At 48.3% G+C, this 19,611-nt stretch overlaps 1 protein-coding gene across 1 annotated transcript; it reads left to right on the forward strand.

Moving 5' to 3' along the window:
• OAS2 (2'-5'-oligoadenylate synthetase 2) lies at window positions 1-18,462 on the forward strand. The gene is made up of 11 exons (XM_072722878.1): window positions 1-455; window positions 2,075-2,345; window positions 4,357-4,535; window positions 5,912-6,147; window positions 6,696-6,837; window positions 9,907-10,080; window positions 11,795-12,077; window positions 13,268-13,455; window positions 14,487-14,725; window positions 15,803-15,956; window positions 17,130-18,462. Exons 1-11 carry the CDS (start codon window positions 279-281, stop codon window positions 17,217-17,219), a joined length of 2,133 nt encoding a protein of 710 aa, XP_072578979.1. The 5' UTR covers window positions 1-278; the 3' UTR covers window positions 17,220-18,462.
• Window positions 18,463-19,611: the final 1,149 nt, after the last annotated feature.

The following is a 19,611-nucleotide window of genomic DNA, read 5'->3' on the forward strand; positions in this document are numbered from 1 at the left end:
ATCCTTAAGGCGGCTGCAGAATCCGTTTGAGCACAAGGACGCCCTGGGAGGAGCCGACAGGCTGCTGTCCACCCTGCGGGGGTGGGCAGAAATCTAGATTGAGGAAGTCAGCCGGGAGCACTCTGGGTTTCGGTTTCTAGGCTCTCTCCTGGTGATTTGCAGTTTCCTGGCTCTTGAATGAGTTTTGATTTCCTGGCTCCAGGCAAAGGAGCGGCTCCCTCTCCTCTCTCCTCTCCCTCCTCTTCAGTTAGCGGCTACCACAGCCTCCGGCAGGAGCAATGGGAATCTGGGGGTCGCATCTGTACTCTGTGCAGCCAGAGAGGCTGGACGAATTGATCCAGAACTCCCTGAGGCCCTACGGAGAATGCCAGAAACAGATAGATGACGCCGTGGACACCATCTGTGCCGCCCTGCAGGAGACGGAGCAGATCCCCACCGCACTAAGTGTGGTTCAAGTGAGTGGAAGGCTGGGGGGGGGGGGGGGGGGGTGTCAGGGCTTCCAGGAGCCAGGAGTTTCCATGGCCACCGGAAGGGGAGTGACATGGTCCCTAGCACCTTCCGGGTGACAGGCCTTGGGTGCACCAGACTTCATCTTGAACCCCCCTCGATGGAAGCGATGGAGGGGTTTAGGAGCAGCTCTGCCTTTACTACTGTGCACCCCCGGGCAGGTTGCTTAACCCCCTGTGCTTCAGTCTCTGAATCTGTAAAATGGGAGAGGAGCAATAGTCATCTCAAACTGTAATGAGGCTTAAGCATGCAATGTTCTTAGTACAGGGCCTGGTACATAGTTAGCGCTCAATAAGCGAGCTGCGGTTCTTCGCCGTTATTGTTTCCATCGGCCTCGTATTACAGAGGAGTAAACCGAGGCTGGGTGATCCAGTAAAACCACCCAAAGGGCGCTCTGTGATTTCTCCATGGCAAGAGGGGGTGGCTCTCGTGAGGTAGAAATGTTTGCTGCTAGGGGCAGGAATCCCAGGGCTGAGGATTTCGGGCCTTCGGGGAGGAAATGGTGCTGGGAAGATGCCAGGATCCTAGGGTGGGAACAGTCAGAGGCACCCCTGCCCCTCTCAACTCGTCGCTAGCCCTGGAGCCCTACTTACCTGCACTCCCAAGGCCTCCTGGCCTCCGCCTCCTGCATGCCCAGCAGCCCTAGCAGTAGAAACACCTGGACACTTGGTGTCCCTGGGCCTTGGCCCAGATGAGGGACCTGAAGCAGGAGGAAGTCACTTAGTAGCTGGAGCAGAGCTCGAATTTTAGCTCAGATTGTCTGCTTGGGAGGATGTGCCCTTAACCACTACGCCATCGTGCCTCTCAATACTGTTCGCTTTTTCCTAATGAAAATATAACCTAGGAAAGGGGCACGGATCTAAAAGTACAGCCCGATGGATTGCCACAAACAACCTACCTGTGTAACCTACGCCCAGACTGAGAAACAAAGCCTCCTCCCGCCCAAGAGCCTCTTGATCCACAATCCAGGTCCTCCCCACCAACCCTCCTAACAACTCTCCTGACTTCTGACACCATAGATTCCTTGTGCCTCTTTTTTTTTTTTTTTTTTTTTGACTTTGCGTCATTGTAGGGTGACCAACCCTCCTGGTCTGCCAGAGACCGAGGGGTTTTCTCAGACGCGGGCCTTTTGGTGCTAAAACTGGGACTGTCCTGGGAAAACCAGACAGGTTGATCACCGGATATAAATGAAATCGTGCACGGGGTGACTTTATTGTGTGGTTTCTTTGACCCCATCCTGTCTGTGAAATTTATGTTGTTGCGTGCCAGGGTCCCTTTATCCTTTCGACGCTGGATAGTATTCAGTGTGTGAGTACAGCACATTTGTCCATCCCACTGCTGATGGCCATCTGAGCTGCCTCCAGTCAGAGGCTTGTATGAAAAGTGCTACAGTGGGCATCCTGATTCAGGTCTTTGGATGGACAAATGGACTCCTGCCACTCAGTTTTTTAAGACTATGGTGACATTTGTGGCTTTTGCTTGATTTGAGAAATACTACTGCTTGCTGGGGCGTTGGGGGACCCCCAAAGGCTCCAGAGTCTCACATCTGCATCTCTGTCACTGGCAGGGTGGCTCCTATGGCAGGAAAACAGTGTTGAGGGGCAACTCAGATGGGATGATTGTCATCTTTGTCAGTGACCTTGAGCAGTTCCAGGATCAGAAAAAAAGCCAAGATAAAATCCTCAACAAGATCTGGCAGCTTCTGAAAGCCTGTCAGCTCACCATGAAGCTGCCGGCCAAAATGGAGGTCCAGAGGTTCAGAGATGGGCTCATCTTCCAGCTGTCCACAAAGTGGCAGAGCATCACTTTTGAGGTGCTGCCTGCCTACAATGCTCTGGGTGAGTTGCTCCTGGGTGTGTGGAGGGCACTGGTCTGGAGAGGTGTGTCGGGACAGCAAAGCCAAAGAAAGGGGCAGCAGACAGCTATGTGGGTCCTCTAGGCCGGGGATGGGACAGACACCACTGGTATGGCCCAAAGCCAGGGACCACATACCTTCAAGAGAGGGGGTCCCTCCTGCGCTAGGCTTACTCTCTTCACACACCCAGTTCTAAAAGCCCTAGAATAAGGGATGCCTGGGTGGCTCATTGGTTGAGCATCTGCCTTCGGCTCAGGGTGTGATCCCAGGGTCCCGGGATGGAGTTCTGCATGGGGCTCCCCGCAGGGAGCCTGCTTCTCCCTCTGCCTGTGTCTCTGCCTCTCTCTCTCTCTGTGTGTGTGTGTCTCACGAATAAATAAATAAAATCTTTAAAAATAAAATAAAAGACCTAGAATAAAAGCCCAGATCTTCTGGGATGCCTTTAAGATAACACACACACACCTCAGTGACTCACATTCACAGGCAGACAACCAACTTAGGGAAAAGTGCGCCAGTTTGGAAGGTAGGCAGCCCTCAGCTCCCATCCTGGTCCCACCGCTTTTGCCAACTCTAAGATCAGCCTCGAAATAGCTGCTTTACAGGACCTTAAGGATGATAAGAACTACCTCAAACAAGGGCTGGGTCAAAGTGAAGAGATCCCAGGTGACTCAGAATTCTTAGGAAATCCTATTTTCTCTCTTGTTCAAGAGAATGGTGGCTGGAGACTGGGCCAGAGCGCCCTCTGCTGGGTTCACCCCAACATGCAAGGATGGTGTGAAAACGAGAAACCCGCTCTTTCTCGCACGTGGTAGCCAGAAGTTGCCACCAGATGGCACGAGAACCGCGCATTCCTAACCGAGATCCCTCTGGGAAAGGACCCAAAAAGGATTGCTTTCTGAGAAAAGCAACCTACTGGGGGAATTCTTAAGTATCTGTCCGAGGGAATGACAGGAACAAGCTGGCGACTGGCTTCGACTGTTTATGTGTTTTTAAAATGTGCTTGTAAACAGTGGAGCTCAGCTAGCAAGAGTGGGAATCCTGTTGAAATCCTGTGACCTATTGACATCCCTCCCCTCCCTGGCATCTGCTTCTTCACTCCCTCACCAGTGGTTCTCAAACTTCTATGGGTATCAGCATCACCTCTAAAAAAGAGAGGCCTGAGCTCCCTCCACTTGGGTATCAGACCTCCTGCAGAGCTAGGGTGGCCTTGAGAGGCTCCTGAGCCCGTGCTCCACATTAGCAGCGCAGCAGGATTCTGATTGGCCCGCCAGTTTGAAAACCACTACCTGGCATTGCAGGGTCCAGTTCTGGGGGGGGCCTGTGCCCGCCTGCTGGCCTCCAGCACCCTGCCTTTACCCTACCTTCACCTTACCGCCCCCTCAGAGTCCCTGTACCCTTGACTCTCTGGAACAACATTCACCAGCTGGGCTCAATAGCAGAATATATTCTATGCACTGTATAAACCCTATTTCCTTCCAGGTATATGCCAGCTGTCCCAATACCCTTTGTTAAAGAAGCCCTCTTTCCCTACTAATTTGGAACTTCCCCTTCCTCATTTATTTATTTATTTTTTATTTATTCATGAAAGACACAGAGAGAGAGAGGCGGAGACACACGCAGAGGGAGAAGGAGGCCCCCTGCAGGGAGTCTGATGTGGGACTTGATCCCAGGACCCCAGGATCATGTCCTGAGCCAAAGGTAGACACTCAACCACTGAGCCACCCAGGCGCCCCGCCCCTTCCTCATTTATAATTGTGTTTTCCATCCTTCACTTTCTGCTGATCTTGTCGTGGGCCACCACCGTGCCATTTTCACAATAGTCATTTTATTATCAAGCGAGGCAAGCCACCCCTCTCCTTTTAGGTGAACGCACCGGTTCTCTTGCAGATGAAGTAGCCCAGGTGTGCTGTCAGGCCACAGCAGACCTCCACCATTGGCTCACTGAGGGCAGGGCACCCACACACCACAGATTCTACATCTCTCTTTCGCACCAGGCTTAAGCGAGAAGCCCAGCTCCCAGATCTATCGAGAGCTCAAAAGATCCTTGGACATGACAAAAGCCCACCCCGGCGAGTTTTCCATCTGCTTCACAGAACTCCAGCAGAAGTTTTTTCACAAATGTCCCAGGAAACTGAAGGATTTGATCCTCTTGGTGAAGTATTGGTACCAACAGGTAATTTTCAAATGACGGATCTAGTGCTGTCGTCCAATTCCTTTTAACCGAGATCATCCATATCCAGCAAAGTACAACACTCTTAAGTACAGAGATCAATGCATTTTTTGTAAAGATTTTATTTATTGAGAAAGGTGGGGAGAGGGGGAGAGGGAGAGAGAGACTCTCAAGCAGACTCCCCACTGAGCACAGAGCTCCATCCCAGGACCCTGAGATCCTGACTTGAGCTCAAATCAAGAGTCACATGCTGGGGCACCTGGGTGATTCAGTGGTTGAGTGTCTGCCTTTGGTTCAGGTGTGATCCTGGGGTCCTGGGATCCAGTTCCACATTGGACTCCTTGCGGGGAGCCTGCTTCTCCCTCTGCCTGTGTCTCTGCCTCTCTCTCTGTGTGACTCTCATGAATTAATCAATAAAATCTTTTTTAAAATTTTTAAAAAATGAGCATCAGATGCTTAACCAACTGAGCCACCCAGGTCCCCACAGGTCCATGCACTTTTATATCCTTTTTAGCAACATCCAGATCAAAATAGGGCACCTTTCCTGCATCTGGCAGCTGCTTCAAGCCCCTTCCCTGTTAATACTCCCCCTAAATGACCAATGTCCTAATGTCTGTCACCACAAATCAGTTCTGCTCGTTTCTGAACTTGAAATCAATGGAATGGTACCATACGTATGCTGCATCTTTTGCTCAAAGTGACATCTGAGAGATCTCTCTTTTTTAACGTAGTTGTGGTGTTTTGTCGTTCTGTAGGATTCTGTTGTCTTGATATACCACACAGTTATCCATTCTGCTAATGAACATTTGGGTCATTTCCAAACTGGGGCTATTACAAATTAGGTTACTATGGATATTCCCCTACTTGTCTTTTTGTGAATTTAAGCACTCATTTCTCTTGGGTAAATATGCAGGAGTGGGAGTCCTGGGTTATAAGGAATAGGATATGTGTGTATATATAGTTACATAGATATGTGATATTATGTATGCAAAAATGTGTACATAATAAATTCATATGCAGACTATATACTATATTATTATATAGTACATAAAACATTATATGTCATCACATAATATATATATAGTATATTAAATATATATAATAATACATATATTTAACTTTAGGAAGTACTGCCAACATTAGTGTTCTCAAATAGTTGTACTAATGACCCTCCCATCAGCAACATAAGACAGTTTCAGGTGCTCCACATCCTTGCCAGCACTTGATACTAAAATCCATCGAATTTTAGGCATGGCTTCATTTTAGTCACTGGTGGGAGATGGTGACTTCCTATAGACTTCTGATTCCGTGATTTCAGGCCCCTGGCACAGGGGGAACTGGGTCCCCAGATCAGCCACAGCCTGTCTCTTCTCCCACAGTGCCAGGAAAAGCTGAAAGGTTCACCTCTGCTGACCATGTATGCCCTAGAGCTCCTGACAGTCTATGCCTGGGAACAGGGGTGCGGAGCAGAAAACTTTGACATCGCCGAAGGCATCAGAACTGTCCTGGGGCTAATCAGACAGCAGGAGCAGCTGTGTGTCTATTGGATAGTCAACTACAACTTTGAGAATGAGACAGTCCGGAATATTCTGCTGAGCCAGCTCCGGTCGTCGAGGTACCAAGCTTCTCTCCACCCTCTCTCTTTATCTGTTTGTCTGCAAGCCAGGCTGTACCCCTTAGAATGAGGGCTCAGTCCCATCCTCCCCAGCCAGGGATGCACCAAAAAAATGCCAGCAGCGGTGGGGAGGCAAGAAAAATGGGGTGTGCCTGAAAGAGGGGAGCCTGACCAATGCTTTTCACATTTCAGACCATCACCATATTTTGTCCCCAAAACACTGGCGAGGTGCTTCCTCTTGTAGAAGGAAGGGGCTGGCCATTTTATTATGTTATTAACTGCAAAGCAGAGAGGGCAGGAGCAGAGGGTCTAGACATCTCAGACAAAGCAGAGAGGGCAGGAGCAGAGGGTCTAGACATCTCAGACAAAGCAGAGAGGGCAGGAGCAGAGGGTCTAGACATCTCAGACAAAGCACCTGAGCAACCGAAAGGAAGCGCGGGCTCTCGAGTCCAGATTACCAGACACCCTCCTCCAGTCCTCTTTCCCCAACATGGATTTCTTCTTCCACATGCAGCTCTACTGATTTTTTAATCTAATGGAATTTGTAGGCCAGTAATCTTGGATCCAACTGACCCAACCAATAATGTGAGCAAAGATAACGCATCTTGGCAACTGCTAAAGCAAGAAGCTCAGAGCTGGTTGTCTGCTCTCAGCCCGAATGAGTCACCTGGACCATCATGGAATGTTCTGGTAAGAGAGCTTTACAAGTACAGCTCATGTCATGCTGGGGGGAGGGGGGTGTCCTGACACCCAGACTGCAGTCTTACCCAAGAGCACCATGTGTAGATTTCCGAGGGTTGCTGTGACAAAGTGTCATACACTGGTGGCTGACAGAAGTCCAAGGTCAAAGTGTGGGCAAGCCTGTGCTCCTCTGGAGGCTCCAGGAAGGATCTTTCCTTGCTTCTGGTGCTTGCTGGTGCTCTTGGCTTGTGGCCACGTCCCTCCCTCATCTCTGCCTCTGTTGCCACGTGGCCTCCTGTGCTGTGTCTTCGCAATGCCTTCCTTGCATGTCTGTGTCTCCCTCCTCTTCCTACAAGGACACCAGTCCTATTGGATTAGTGCTTAACCCAGCTAGTGCTTACCTCATCTTCACTTCGATTACCTCATATGAGACCCTAAGTCCAAATAAGGTCACAATCACAGGTATCAGAGTTGGGACTTCAAAATATCTTTTAGCAGGACATAATTCCATTGATAACACACCATGATGGGCCACCTTTTTCTGTTTAAATGATGGTAAAGAGCAAAACTGAACAAAGAGAGAAGGGCACCAACAGATTTCAATTAACTGCTGCAGGAGAGAAAGCAGGTGGATTGGCGGTGACGGACACACTGAGCAGAGTGCCAGTGAGTGCGGGGCAGCCCCCCTCTGCCCAAACAGGGGAAGCAGATCTACCCCCACAGAATGCCCCTGCGCTCCCAGAGTTTATTGGAGAAGGACGATCCGAGGATATTATCAGTCTAGGCCACTGAATCCGTTCCATTTTCTGGGGGTCATGAGGTGGCAGTAGGACAAAGGTGTCTTTTGAGGCCACAGAGATCAACCAAATTCCACCTTTAACAGACATGGGACTCATTTTACATCCAAGGTGTGGTAGGCTTGGATCTACATTCTGTTGGGCATAGCACATTGAGGGCCAACTGAGCAAAGATGGGAGATGTAAATGAGTTTCCCAAATGCTTGGGACCGTGGATGGGAAGGACCCTTTGGATGGGGAGCTCCCGCCTGGATCCAGAAGGAACGTGGTGTCCTTCTGGACACTCCTTGTCCTGACTTTCACTGGACTCTGGTCTTTGCTCCCTGACCTCAATTTTCCAGGATTCCTAAAGCAGATTTTTAAAAAATATTTCTACCCTCCCCCCAACTTTATCCTGAAACCTTTCCAACATATAGAAAAGTTGTAAAACTTGTTCAGTGAGCCCCTATATCTGCCTGGATGCCCAAATGTTTAACCTTTGACCACTTTAGCTATGTTCTATATGTGTGTGTGAGCGCTCACACTTATCATTATCATCATCATCATCATCAGTGTTGTGTATCTTGTTTATACTGAGCCTTTGGAGTCGGCTGTCAGATAAGGACATTCTCTTAGCTAACCACACATAATGATCGAATTCCAGAAATTAAGATGAATATATTATTACCACCCAGCTATAGTCCATTTCCAGATCTTACCAATTATCTGAATAATTTTTTTAGGATTATATTTATTTATTCATGAGAGATAGGCAGAGACATAGGCAGAGGGAGAAGAAGACTCCCTATGGGGAGCCCGATGTGGGACTCGATCCCAGGACCCTGGGATCACAACCTGAGCCAAAGGCAGGTGCTTAACCGTTGAGCCACCCAGGCATCCCCAAAGAATGTTTTCGATAGCCAGCTTTCCCCAGCCTAGGAGCCCACACTGCATTTAGTTCTCATGCCACCCCTAAGCCAACTTTTGATGCCAGCTTTTGCTCTTTTTGTTTTCTACCCAATCGGCTTCTGTTTCCAGAACTAGGAGGCCATTCCTCTCAAGAGAGAGAGCTGTCAGAGGGGATTCAGGCCCATAAAGTGCTGCATCAGGGCATCTGGACGCTGGAGGGCACGTGTGCACACGTATACGTGAACACGCGCCCCTCCCCCCCCATACTCAGCCCTGTGCAAAGGACAGTACTGGCCATGAATTTGCCTTCAAGCAACTGTGAGTTTCCCTAAGAACATCTGGAGGCAGCCAAGGTTGACCTTCAACTTTCAAGCTGACCACCCTGCCCCTGCTCATCTTGTCTGTCCTCACCAGCAAAAGGACAGTGTTTGTACAGAACATCATGTTTATTTCCTCTTAGCACTGGAAGGAAGGGAGGAAGGAAGGAGGGAAAGAAGGAAGGGGAAAGAAAGAAAGAAAAGGAAAAGGAAAGAAAACCACGAATTTCAAGGCTGAAAATAACACAAATCTAATTTGCTTTAATGCTTCTAGCCCTCAGTCTCTCTACATAACCCTGATGCTCCGGCCTCCCTCATGTTCACCTGGATCCTCAGAATGTGACCTCTTTTAGAAGTCGGGTCTTTGCAGGTGTCATTAGTTAAGATGAGGTCATCCTGGATTAGCAGGAGCTGACTCCAGTGGCTGGTGTCCTCATAAGAAAGCACGCAGACACACACAGTGGGGAGAATAGACTGTGTAACGACAGAGTCAGTGGCCAGAGTGACACAAGCCCAAGAGGACTAGGAATTGCTGGAGCCTCCGGAGGCTGGAAGGGCCAAGGAAGGCTCCTCCCCTAGAGCCTCCAGAGAGCGCCTGGCCCTGCTGACGCTATGAGCACAGACCTCTAGTCTCTAGAACGGTGAGAGAATACATTTCTGCTCTTGGAAGCCCCCCACCCCGGGGTGGGGGGAGGGTGTTGTTAGGGCAGCCCTAGGAAAACAATCTCCTCAGGCACGTGTGTGCAACAGAAGCTGCCTGAGAGGGCATGCGCGTGTGATCATTGCAGCAATCCGCAGTCCCTGCCGCCAATGGGAGACAAAGGGAGCATCTGAGGTTAAAAGGGACGGGCCACAGAAGGCAGTGCCACACCCAGAACAGCTTCCAGTCGGGGGTGGTGGTGGGCGGGGGGTGGGGGTGGGGTGGGGGTGGTGGGGGGGTGGTCAGATCTCTCCTGGGGGGAGGAAGGAACAGTTCACAAGATTCGTTTCTGGGGGGGGTCTTGGGCACTACCCTAACTCTCCGGTATGTTCTCGCGTGTGTGGTGCCAGTGCTGAGTGTTCTTCTGCCTTCCCAGCCAGCGCCGCTGTACGCAACCCCGGGCCATCTTCTAGATAAGTTTATCAAGGACTTTCTACAGCCCAACAAAAACTTCCTAGGTCAAATCGCGGTAGCTGTTGACTTCATCTGTAAATTCCTTCAAAAAAATTGCTTCCGAAATTCAGCTACAAAGGTTCAGAAGACCGTCAAGGTGAGCGCTGGCCTTTCTCCTACAGGGTCTTACGGGCAGGGAGCAAAGGGGTCCCAGGAGCTCCTCTGCAGTGCCTGGCTCTGTCCCCGGATGTAGGGCAGAGGGCGAGGGATGAGGGAGTGGGGGGGGGGGAGCAGGTGAGATGGGCACCCAGAACCCTAGCTCTCCACGGGGGGGGGGGGGGGGGGGAGGTGCCTGCGCACTGCTTCCTTCATTGACGACATACCTGTGGCCCTGTATGAGCTTCCTGGGGCTGCTGTGGCCCTTAGTGGCCTTGGCCTGGACCTACAGCTCTCCCCATCACCTCCCCTCTGCAGGTCTCCTCTTCTTTCTTTTGTCTTCTAAGGACATTTGCCATTGGATTTAGGGTCCACAGACCCCTCACTCAATTACACCTACAAAGACCCTTTGTTCAGCTAAGTTAGGTTCTTGTGTTCCCGGCAGATCTGTTGGAGGTGCTACCATTCAAACCACTACCAGTTCCAAGCTCAGTGTGTACTGAGCCAAAAAAATGACCTCTTTCATGTCTTAATGACCACAGCATGATAAGTCTCATCAACTGAGCTAGAGATTCATCAGATAGGGTGATTCTTGTCCATGGGGTGACACACTTCCTACATCTGTTGGCCAGCGAAGGTCAACACGCACAAAGCAGCTGCATGAATGAAGCGGGTTTGAGCATCTGTATACAGGGAACAGAACACCCTCCCCTCGCCTCTAACCTGCTGCCAGGCATTTCCTGCCCATGGGTAAAACAGACGTGTTCTCTTTAAAAATCGAGTGAGCTTTTTGAAGGAACCAGGGCAGCAAGTCTAAGGGGTGTGCCCCGCATCAGGCACTGGGATTGTTCTCTGTGGGGCAGCTGGCTTCTCCCCAGTTCGCCCTCAAAGCAGCCTGTCAGCTAAGGAGCTGTGCCTAACAGAGTTGTTAGAGCAGAAAGGTAAGGAGGAAGAGAATGAGGAAGGGAGGAGGAAGTGAAGAAGCCTTCGTGGCAGGGACACATACAGCCCACATTTACTATCTGACTCCTTACAGAAAGTTTGCAGAGCCCTACCTAAATTATGAATATTCATCCTGTGACCCCCAGCTTGCAAGAGGAAACAGATGAATCCGGGGACAGGGGCACCTGGGTGGCTCAGTGGTTGAGTGTCCGTCTTTGGCTCAGGGCATGATCCTGGAGTCCCGGGATCGAGTCCCACATCGGGCTCCCTGCATGGAGCCTGCTTCTCCCTCTGCCTATGTCTCTGCCTCTCTCTCTCTCTGTCTTTTTCTCTCTCTCTCTCCTCTCTCTCTTTCCGTGTCTCTCATGAATAAATAAATAAAATCTTTTTAAAAAATCAGGGAACAGATGAGGAACTTCTAATGCAATGATCGTATCCAATTTGATTTCTCTCAGGTCACAGGAATTCATACAAAGCTAAATGCTGTTAGGGAGGAATCTTTAGGAAGTTGACTGGAGATGTGGGTAATTTATAACTAGCCCTCTCAGTTGTTTGTGTGTCAATAAGCTCATCAAAGGGCATGAGAAAACCTTTCTCAAACCAAACTACTTGTTTGAAAAGTTGAACGCTCTGCTTTGGATTCAGCCCTAACTGGACCCTAACCTGGAACGACCCTTGGCAACATCATTAATTAGCCCACTGCTGCCAGCCCTTGGAGGTAAGGGGCTCAGGATCTAGAAAATGCTGGACCTCAGCTTGTCTTTCTTCACCAGGGAGGGTCGACCGGCAAAGGCACAGCTCTGAAGACTGGCTCCGATGCCGACCTCGTCGTGTTCCCAGACTCGCTTAAAAGTTACACCTCCCAAAAAAACGAGAGATGCCGTATCATCAAGGAAATCCATAAACAGCTAGTAGCCTGTCAGCAGGAGAAAGAGTTTGCAGTGAAGTTTGAGATTTCAAAATGGAAGGCTCCCAGGGTGCTGAGCTTCTCTTTGAAATCCAAAGTGCTCAACGAAAGTGTGAACTTTGATGTGTTGCCTGCATTTAATGTGCTCGGTGAGAACCCCAGACCTTAGCTTCTGGAGGAGGAAGACATGGTTCTGCCTTGATGGGGCAAGGCAGGTGGAAGGAAAGCCACATGACCTAGTAATGGCTTGTAGATCTAGTGCCCCCAGCAGGTGGCACGAGTAGTGGCAGCAGTCCTTTAGACCTGTAGACGTGTTCACATGTCCTGTCTTACCTAAGTATCCAGAGGATGGCCAGGACCACATTCCTTATATTCCTTATATTCTTATCTTCCTGTGATATTGCTCACAGTACCTATTAAAGAATGGGGTACACAGGAATTCTGTACACATTTACAGATAAAATGCCACAAGTATTAGTGAAATTAAAGAACAGCCTGGGAAGAATTCTAGGGCAAAGACAGGAAATCTGGGGCCTTCAATCTGCTTTGGAAATTCAGTTCATGAATGACAGATCCATAATGTTGTAGCAAAAGGAACCAAGGCTATTTTAGGCATTTTTCAAATCAGAATCAAGAAGACTGTGATACCTTCCCTCTGAATGGTTATTAGTGTCTCTAGAGAGGAAATAGCAGTATAGATTAGGAGTTGGCTATTTTTTTTTTTTTGGCTATTTTTTTTAAAGGTAAAGTAGCAAGTATTTTCAGCTTTGAGGACTGTGTAGTACCTGTTACACCCACTCGACTCTGCCATTGTACCCTGAAAGCAGCCATAGACAATACATGAACAAAGGACCATGACAGTGTTCCAATAAACTTTATTTACAAAAACAAGAAGTGGGCCACATTGGCCTATTGGCCATAGTTAGCAAACTCCCAATCAGTGCTGTCTAAAAAGTCTTTCTGTGATAATGGAAATGTTCTATATCTACTGAGAGCTTGAAATGTGGCTAGTGGGACTGCAGAACTAAATTTTTAATTTAATTTCCCTTAGTTAATTTGAATGCAAGTAACCACATAACCACATTGTTTGGTGGCTACAGTACCGGCCAGTACAAATCTAGATAACTAACCTTAATAATAGCACCAATATTCCTATAGACCACATAGTTTTTTAAAATATCTCATCACTCTGGTGATGCTTCCAGTATCTTAGACAGCAAAAATCCAAATATACTAATAGAATTCAAAGTCATTTCCCAGAATTAGTGGTCAAAAATGTTTGAAAATTGTTACTTTTATACATAATTAAAGCATAAACTAAATGTCTCCCCCATACTAGGTCAGGTGAATTCTGGCTCCCCACCCAGCCCCAAGATCTACACTGAGCTCATCGATCTGTATAAATCCTCAGATGCTGAGGGAGGAGAGTTTTCCACCTGTTTCACGGAGCTGCAATGCAGCTTTGTGGCCTCCCGGCCCACCAAAGTGAAGGATTTAATTCGTCTGGTGAAGCACTGGTACAAACAGGTATGATCGCTCTTGTTGCAGGTATCTAGAATTGTTTTTATCCTGTGCTGTGACCATTCACCCGGTACTCACCAAGTCCTTCCTTTACCCACACTCTTAAATGCTGGGGGCTGACCCACTTTCATGAATCTGTCCACTAATCCTGCACATCGCTGTGGAGTTATCACCAACCCCATTAAGTTGGGTGGGGTACAGAGCACCCCCTACCATCAAAGCTGCCATGTATGGTTTATTTTGTCTTTGCTGTGACACTCAGGAATCCCAGTTATTCTTCCTACAAAGGGTGGGGGAGATTAGGATCACATGCCCACAGGTCACCAGCATGGCTTACCTCCTGCTCGGCCCCCACGTGTAGTACATGCAGGTGCCATCCTTGAAGACAAGGTGAAGCTACAGGCGGGGTCATTTTCTATAATGGCCATCACTCTCTTGCATGCAGGGGAGCTTCTGAGTATTTCCATGACGGCCGACGTCTAGCACAGCATCAGCTCTTTGCTGAGATGTCTCCTTCTTGGGTACAGCTCCCTGAGCTCTGTGGTTTCCATCCCAGAAACTCAGAGAGATGGCCGTAGGTACCCCCCAGCCCCAGGGTGCTCAGAGGGCTTGGGGCTACAGTGTGACCTTGAGCGAGTCACTTCCCCACCCCAAGGCTCCTGTCTTCGTCAGAAACGTTGATCTATGCCTGCTTGCTGGGGTTAAGAATTAGGATTATAAATGCCACATAAAATGTCTGTCTCCACAGTCAGCACACAGTAGGTGTTTTGTAAGTGGTCGCTGTATTATATTATAACTCTAGGGAGTCATATGTGGCCGAAGCCGGACCCAGAAATCTGCATGCTGCTAAGCGAGCACCTACCAGGCTGCCCTGCTCAGCCTTCCCACAGACCAGTCCCATCAGCACTGCGTCCCGTGACTCAGTTGCCCTGCTGTGGCCCCAGAGGCCATGAATGTATGGCCTCTGCAGGGCTCTTTAATCTCACTGCACCTCCCTGCTTTCACTAGTATTGTCTCACGTTCCCTTCTTCCCTCAGTGTGAAAGGAAACTGAAGAAAAAGGGGTCTCTGCCCCCAAAGTACGCCTTGGAGCTGCTCACCATCTACGCCTGGGAGCAGGGGAGTGGGGCAGAGAATTTCGACACCGCGGAAGGTTTCCGGACAGTCCTTGAGTTGGTCACAAAATATCAGCAGCTCTGTGTCTTCTGGACAGTCAATTACAACTTTGAGGATGAGACTGTGAGAAACTTCCTGCTGACCCAGATCCAGAAAACCAGGTGCCCTAAACCCTGCCCTTTCCTTTTTTTATTTTTATTTTTTAGATTTTATTTAATTATTTGAGAGAGGTAGAGGGGAAGGAGAAGCAGACTCCCTGCTAAGTAGGGAGCCCAATGTGGGACTTGATTCCAGGACCCTGAGATCATGACCTGAGCTGAAGGAAGCCACCTGAGCCACCAAGGCGACCCCTGCCTCCTTTTCTTAACCTGATTCCCTCCAGCGCTATTCCAATGACCTGGATTCTCCCCCATGGGGTCGTGATTCTTTACTCCCCACGTGAAACTGAGGAGGGCAGTGGGTAGGGGTGGAAGGATGCCAACCACCAGAACCTCCCATAGTCTCTGAAGAGGAAATCCTGAGCCGGGGTAGGGTGGGAGAGAATGTAATCCAGGAGGAAGAGAGAAGGAAGGATCAAGGTACAGGTCCCTGTGGTCGCTTCCATCTTCCTAGGTTGGAGGGAAAAGCATAGATTGGTTAGCAGATCTTAGAGGTGTAGGGGTCAGAAGTATGTCCCTGAGAAATAATGCTACCGTTCCTTCAAGGTTAATTCGTCCTATGGGAGTTTTATTAGATCAGATTTTATCTACCCTTTCAGACCTGCATCCCGCACCCACAAAAACGCTATCCTTCAAGAAGAGCAGGGAATCTTACTATGTCTATTCAGTGCTCCCGGCAAAGCACAAAAACCAAAGGAAACAAAAGGAAAGAGAGGAAAGAAAAAAAGCTTTGAGAAAGAATAGGGGAGAAGAAAGCCAGAACAAGCTACCATGGGGCTGGCTACCATGGGCGTGACCCACGTGACCCTACAGTTGATTAAATTCTGCAGCATCGTTCAGCTGACCTAACAGGAAGGAGAGCTTTATATTATGCTGTCCTGTGTATGATAATTAACAGCTTTCGAAATACTATTGACAAATATAATTGAATTCGAGAAAATCACTTTGAGCTGTATCAGTACATTTGAATCACCGGCATCTAAAACATAGGACACATTGTCTTAGGGCTAAGAGTAGACTGGGCCCCCGATTCTGAGGCCACTGGTTTTAAAAAGCATGTAATGCTTCTGACTCCTTTAGGCCCGTGATCTTGGATCCAGCTGAACCTACTGGTGACGTGGGTGGAGGGGACCGATGGTGTTGGCATCTCCTAGCAAAAGACGCTACCGAATGGTTGTCCTCCTTCTGTTTCAAAGATGGAACTGGATATCCTGTGCAATCCTGGAAAGTGCCAGTAAGAATAATCTAAAGAAAGTTTCCCCTGGAGATTACCCTGTGACAAGCTAAAATCAAAGAGCTTCTCCTGCTGTAGCAACTTGGAATTCATTCAGTCTCAAATAACAGCCCAACTCAGGAGCTGAGAATAAAACAAAACAGGTGTTTTTTTTTTTTTTTTTTTAATTCCCATTGCAAGAAATCCTAAGGCAGGTGATCTAGGACTCAGGCAACAGCTCCATTGTGCTTTCTCTACAAGCAGGATTTTTCCACTGTGGCACACTTGGCATCTAGGGGTTGGAGAGCTCTTTGGGCCGAGGGCCGTCCTGGGCAGTATAGGATGCTGAGCAGCATCCCTTGTGTCTATCCACTAGAGTATCCACCACTGGGACCACCAAAAATGCCTGCAGACATTGCCAAATGTCCCCTGGGGCATCACTAGCTCTTTCTGGCTCCACCTTCTTCATTTGTTGATTTTAGTTTTGTTGGTTCTGCACTTCCAGGTGGCAGGCTCGGGTCCAGGCAGGAAGAACAGCAAAGGGGATGATAACTTACCCAGGGTATCTTATTAGAAACCTCATCCAGCAAATTCTCTTGCATTTCATTGCCTAGAATGGTCATGTGGCTCCCCATAACAGTGACTCCAAAACCTGGGGAGGGGGGTGGTCCTTCATTGCGAAGAGAGGTTGGGTCAGCTGACCAAGAGTGTCCGTCACACACCTGTCCAAAGCTCCACCTCCTACCAAGACACCTGCCACCAGATTCTTTCTCGGGGTTCTTTCAAAGCAGGTTTTCTCAGCCTCAGCAACTACTGACATTTGGACCAGATAATTCTGTTGGGGTGGGGGAGGGGGGATGCTAACCTGTACATTGTAGGGTGTTGAGCAGTATCCCAAATCTAACCTCTAGATGCCACCCAGTTGTGACGATTAAAAATGTCTCAAGACATTGCCTCTTGTCCCATGGAGAGCAAAATTGCCCCCAGATGAGAACCCAGCTTTAGAAGAACCACTCAGCTCTGGAGTTAGCTTTAGTTGTCAAGATCTGCACTATAACCAGTATCCCAAAAATTGTCTCTGGTAATACTAACCCTCTCGGATACACTTCTTTCTTTTTTTCTGGCTCTTTTAACCAGTGTTTTAAACTGCTTAGGCTACGTATTATTCTCGCACATCTATTTCTTTCTCTCTAGACAGTGCAGACACCAGGAAGTTGTGGAATTGGGATGTATCCTATTGTCAATGAGATGTTGTCACTCAGCAGTCATAGAATCCTGGAATGATCATGTTAGAAGAGACTTCTAGAGGTCATCTGGCAGCTGCATTTTAAAGAATCAATTCGCTGTATAAGAAGCACCACCAGTTCCACTCTTCCCTTGACAATCTCCACTACTCCTTCCCTCGCTTCTTCGACCCCTCTTGAAGTCAAGACCATCACGTACTTTCTCGTGTCACCCTGCTGAACACTCACCCTGCAAGTGACCCACCTTACCAAAAATATCTGCTTTCATCCAGCTTCTCGGGCACCATATTGCTGTCAACTACTGTGTGTTTTCCAATTAGCTCCTTCCTTTTCCTTCAAGCCTTAGCGGAGGGAGCTCTCCGTATTCCCAAAGGGATGCCCTTTACCTGCTCCTTGGTTCTTACAATTCCATGATCTTGCTCTTATGCTCCTCCACCTTGCCTGCCTCCTGTCTGTTTCCCTCTGCACACAAAACCCTGTCTGCACCTGCTGAATTGAAAGTCTCCCAGCCAGTGGCAAGCCAACAGTCTTCTTAGCCCTTTAAACTCTCCAAAGGCTTGGACTATAACTGTCACCTTACATACATAATAACCTATTGTCTTTCTTTCTGAGCCTACCGATCCCCCTGCCCCCAACCATGAGTGTCTTCTTGCCAAATCTCAAGATTTTATGCTCTGGTTTTAGTTTCACAGATACTTGAATGTCTAAGCATTTTAACCTCAAATATCCACTTATAGTTTTAATGCTACCCCATATACCACTATACCAACTGTCATATAATAATGTATCTAGTCGTTTGTCCCCAGCTCCTGGCACAGAGCTTTAGAACCACTTGGAATTTCCCTATAGGAGAGTCTTTTGCATTCATAGGGAGCCCCTTCCAACCATCCCTGAGTTTATGCTAACGAGTTTTGGGCAGCGTTTCAAAGGAGAGATTGGTCATGCCAGCAATGCCAGGCATGTGATGAGAGGGTTGAAACTTTCAGCCCCATCCCCCCTAACCTCCCAAGAGGAGAGAGGGCTGGAGATTGAGTTCAAGCTCATGGCCGATGATTTAATTAATCATGCCTTTGTAATGAAACCCCAATAAAGACTGTGGACAATAAAGCTTGGATAGCTTCCTGGTTGGTGAACATAGCAGTGCATTGTGAAGATGATGCATCCTAACTCCATGGGGAAGGGGGCGCTTCTGCACTCGGGACTCTTTCAGCCCTTCTGTGTATCTCTTCAGCTGCCTGTTCATCTGTATCCTTTATAATAAGATGGTGATTGTAAGTATGGTATTTTCATGAGTTCTGTGAGTTATTCTAGCAGGTTATTGAACCTAAATGGGGGGTCATGGAAACACCTGAATTTGTAGCCACATTGGTAAGGGGGCAGTACAAGTAGTCTGAGGACCCCACTCGCAGCTAGCATCTGAGGAGGAGACAGTCTTGCTGGGACCTCACCCTTTAACATGTGAGGTCTGCACTGGCTCCAGATAATGTCAGAGTAGAATTGAACTGTAGGACCCCTAGCTGGTGTGGTGCCAGTGAGCTGGTGTTGGTATGTACCACAGCTCTTGTCCAGAACATGGGCAAAGGAAAGAGCCCTTGAAGGAAGAATGACTGCTCCGCATTCACATCCACTCAGTCGACAACTAGTGACCAGACCCTTCTAGATGCCCCAGCTTGCACTAGAGACATAGACAGGAGACCATAAGACACTGCTTCATCCTCAGGGGTTTATGATACACCTAGAGGTACACCATCTGAATCCCTTAAATAAAAATGAAGAACTGTGTACAACTGCATGGTCAGTGGTACAGACGTAGTGGATTAAGACCTATAACAATGAATAAAGTAAGCGACTCAGAGTATCCCAAAGGAAGGAGGGAAATATCCTGCCAATGTCTTTTCAGCATTTGGCAGACATTTAAGTTCATTAAGAGCAAAGACAAGAGAGCACTCATAGTGATCAAGAAACGTGGTCAGTGGTCATCACTGGAAGGAATGAGAGCACCAATCCTTTTTTCAGAAAATTGGCAACACAACAGCGATGAATAGAATATAGTTAAGCCTAGCCTTTCTTGTACAAACTATATTTCAGGATAAACAGACAGCTATAACTAATAAGGAAAAACAGGGTTTTTTAAAAAAAGATTTTATTTATTCATGAGAGACACAGAGAGGCAGAGACAGAGGCAGAGAGAGAAGCAGGCTCCATTCAGAGAGCCCGATGTGGGACTCGATCCCGGGACTCCAGGATCACGACCTGAGCCGAAGGCAGATGCTCAACCACTGAGCCACCCAGGTGCCTCCAAAACAGTTTTTTACAAAAGAATTCTACTTAATATTTGTTGAAAGGGTGAAAATTAGAAATGTCACCATTTTGCAACCTTCACTGAAATGAATGATAAGGCAGAGACACGGATGGATGGGACCAGTATGAGA

Source organism: Vulpes vulpes, chromosome 10 (assembly GCF_048418805.1).
Source record: "Vulpes vulpes isolate BD-2025 chromosome 10, VulVul3, whole genome shotgun sequence".
Lineage (NCBI taxonomy): Eukaryota > Metazoa > Chordata > Mammalia > Carnivora > Canidae > Vulpes > Vulpes vulpes.

What these genes read in the sequence shown, in the direction of transcription:
- OAS2 (XM_072722878.1), top strand. Translation starts at nt 279, where the DNA reads ATGGGAATCTGGGGGTCGCATCTGTACTCTGTGCAGCCAGAGAGGCTG. An exon ending in GCCTGCATTTAATGTGCTCG is followed by an intron (nt 12,078 to 13,267) that starts GTGAGAACCCCA and finishes CCCCCATACTAG; the next exon opens with GTCAGGTGAATTCTGGCTCC. An exon ending in TGAAGCACTGGTACAAACAG is followed by an intron (nt 13,456 to 14,486) that starts GTATGATCGCTC and finishes TTCTTCCCTCAG; the next exon opens with TGTGAAAGGAAACTGAAGAA.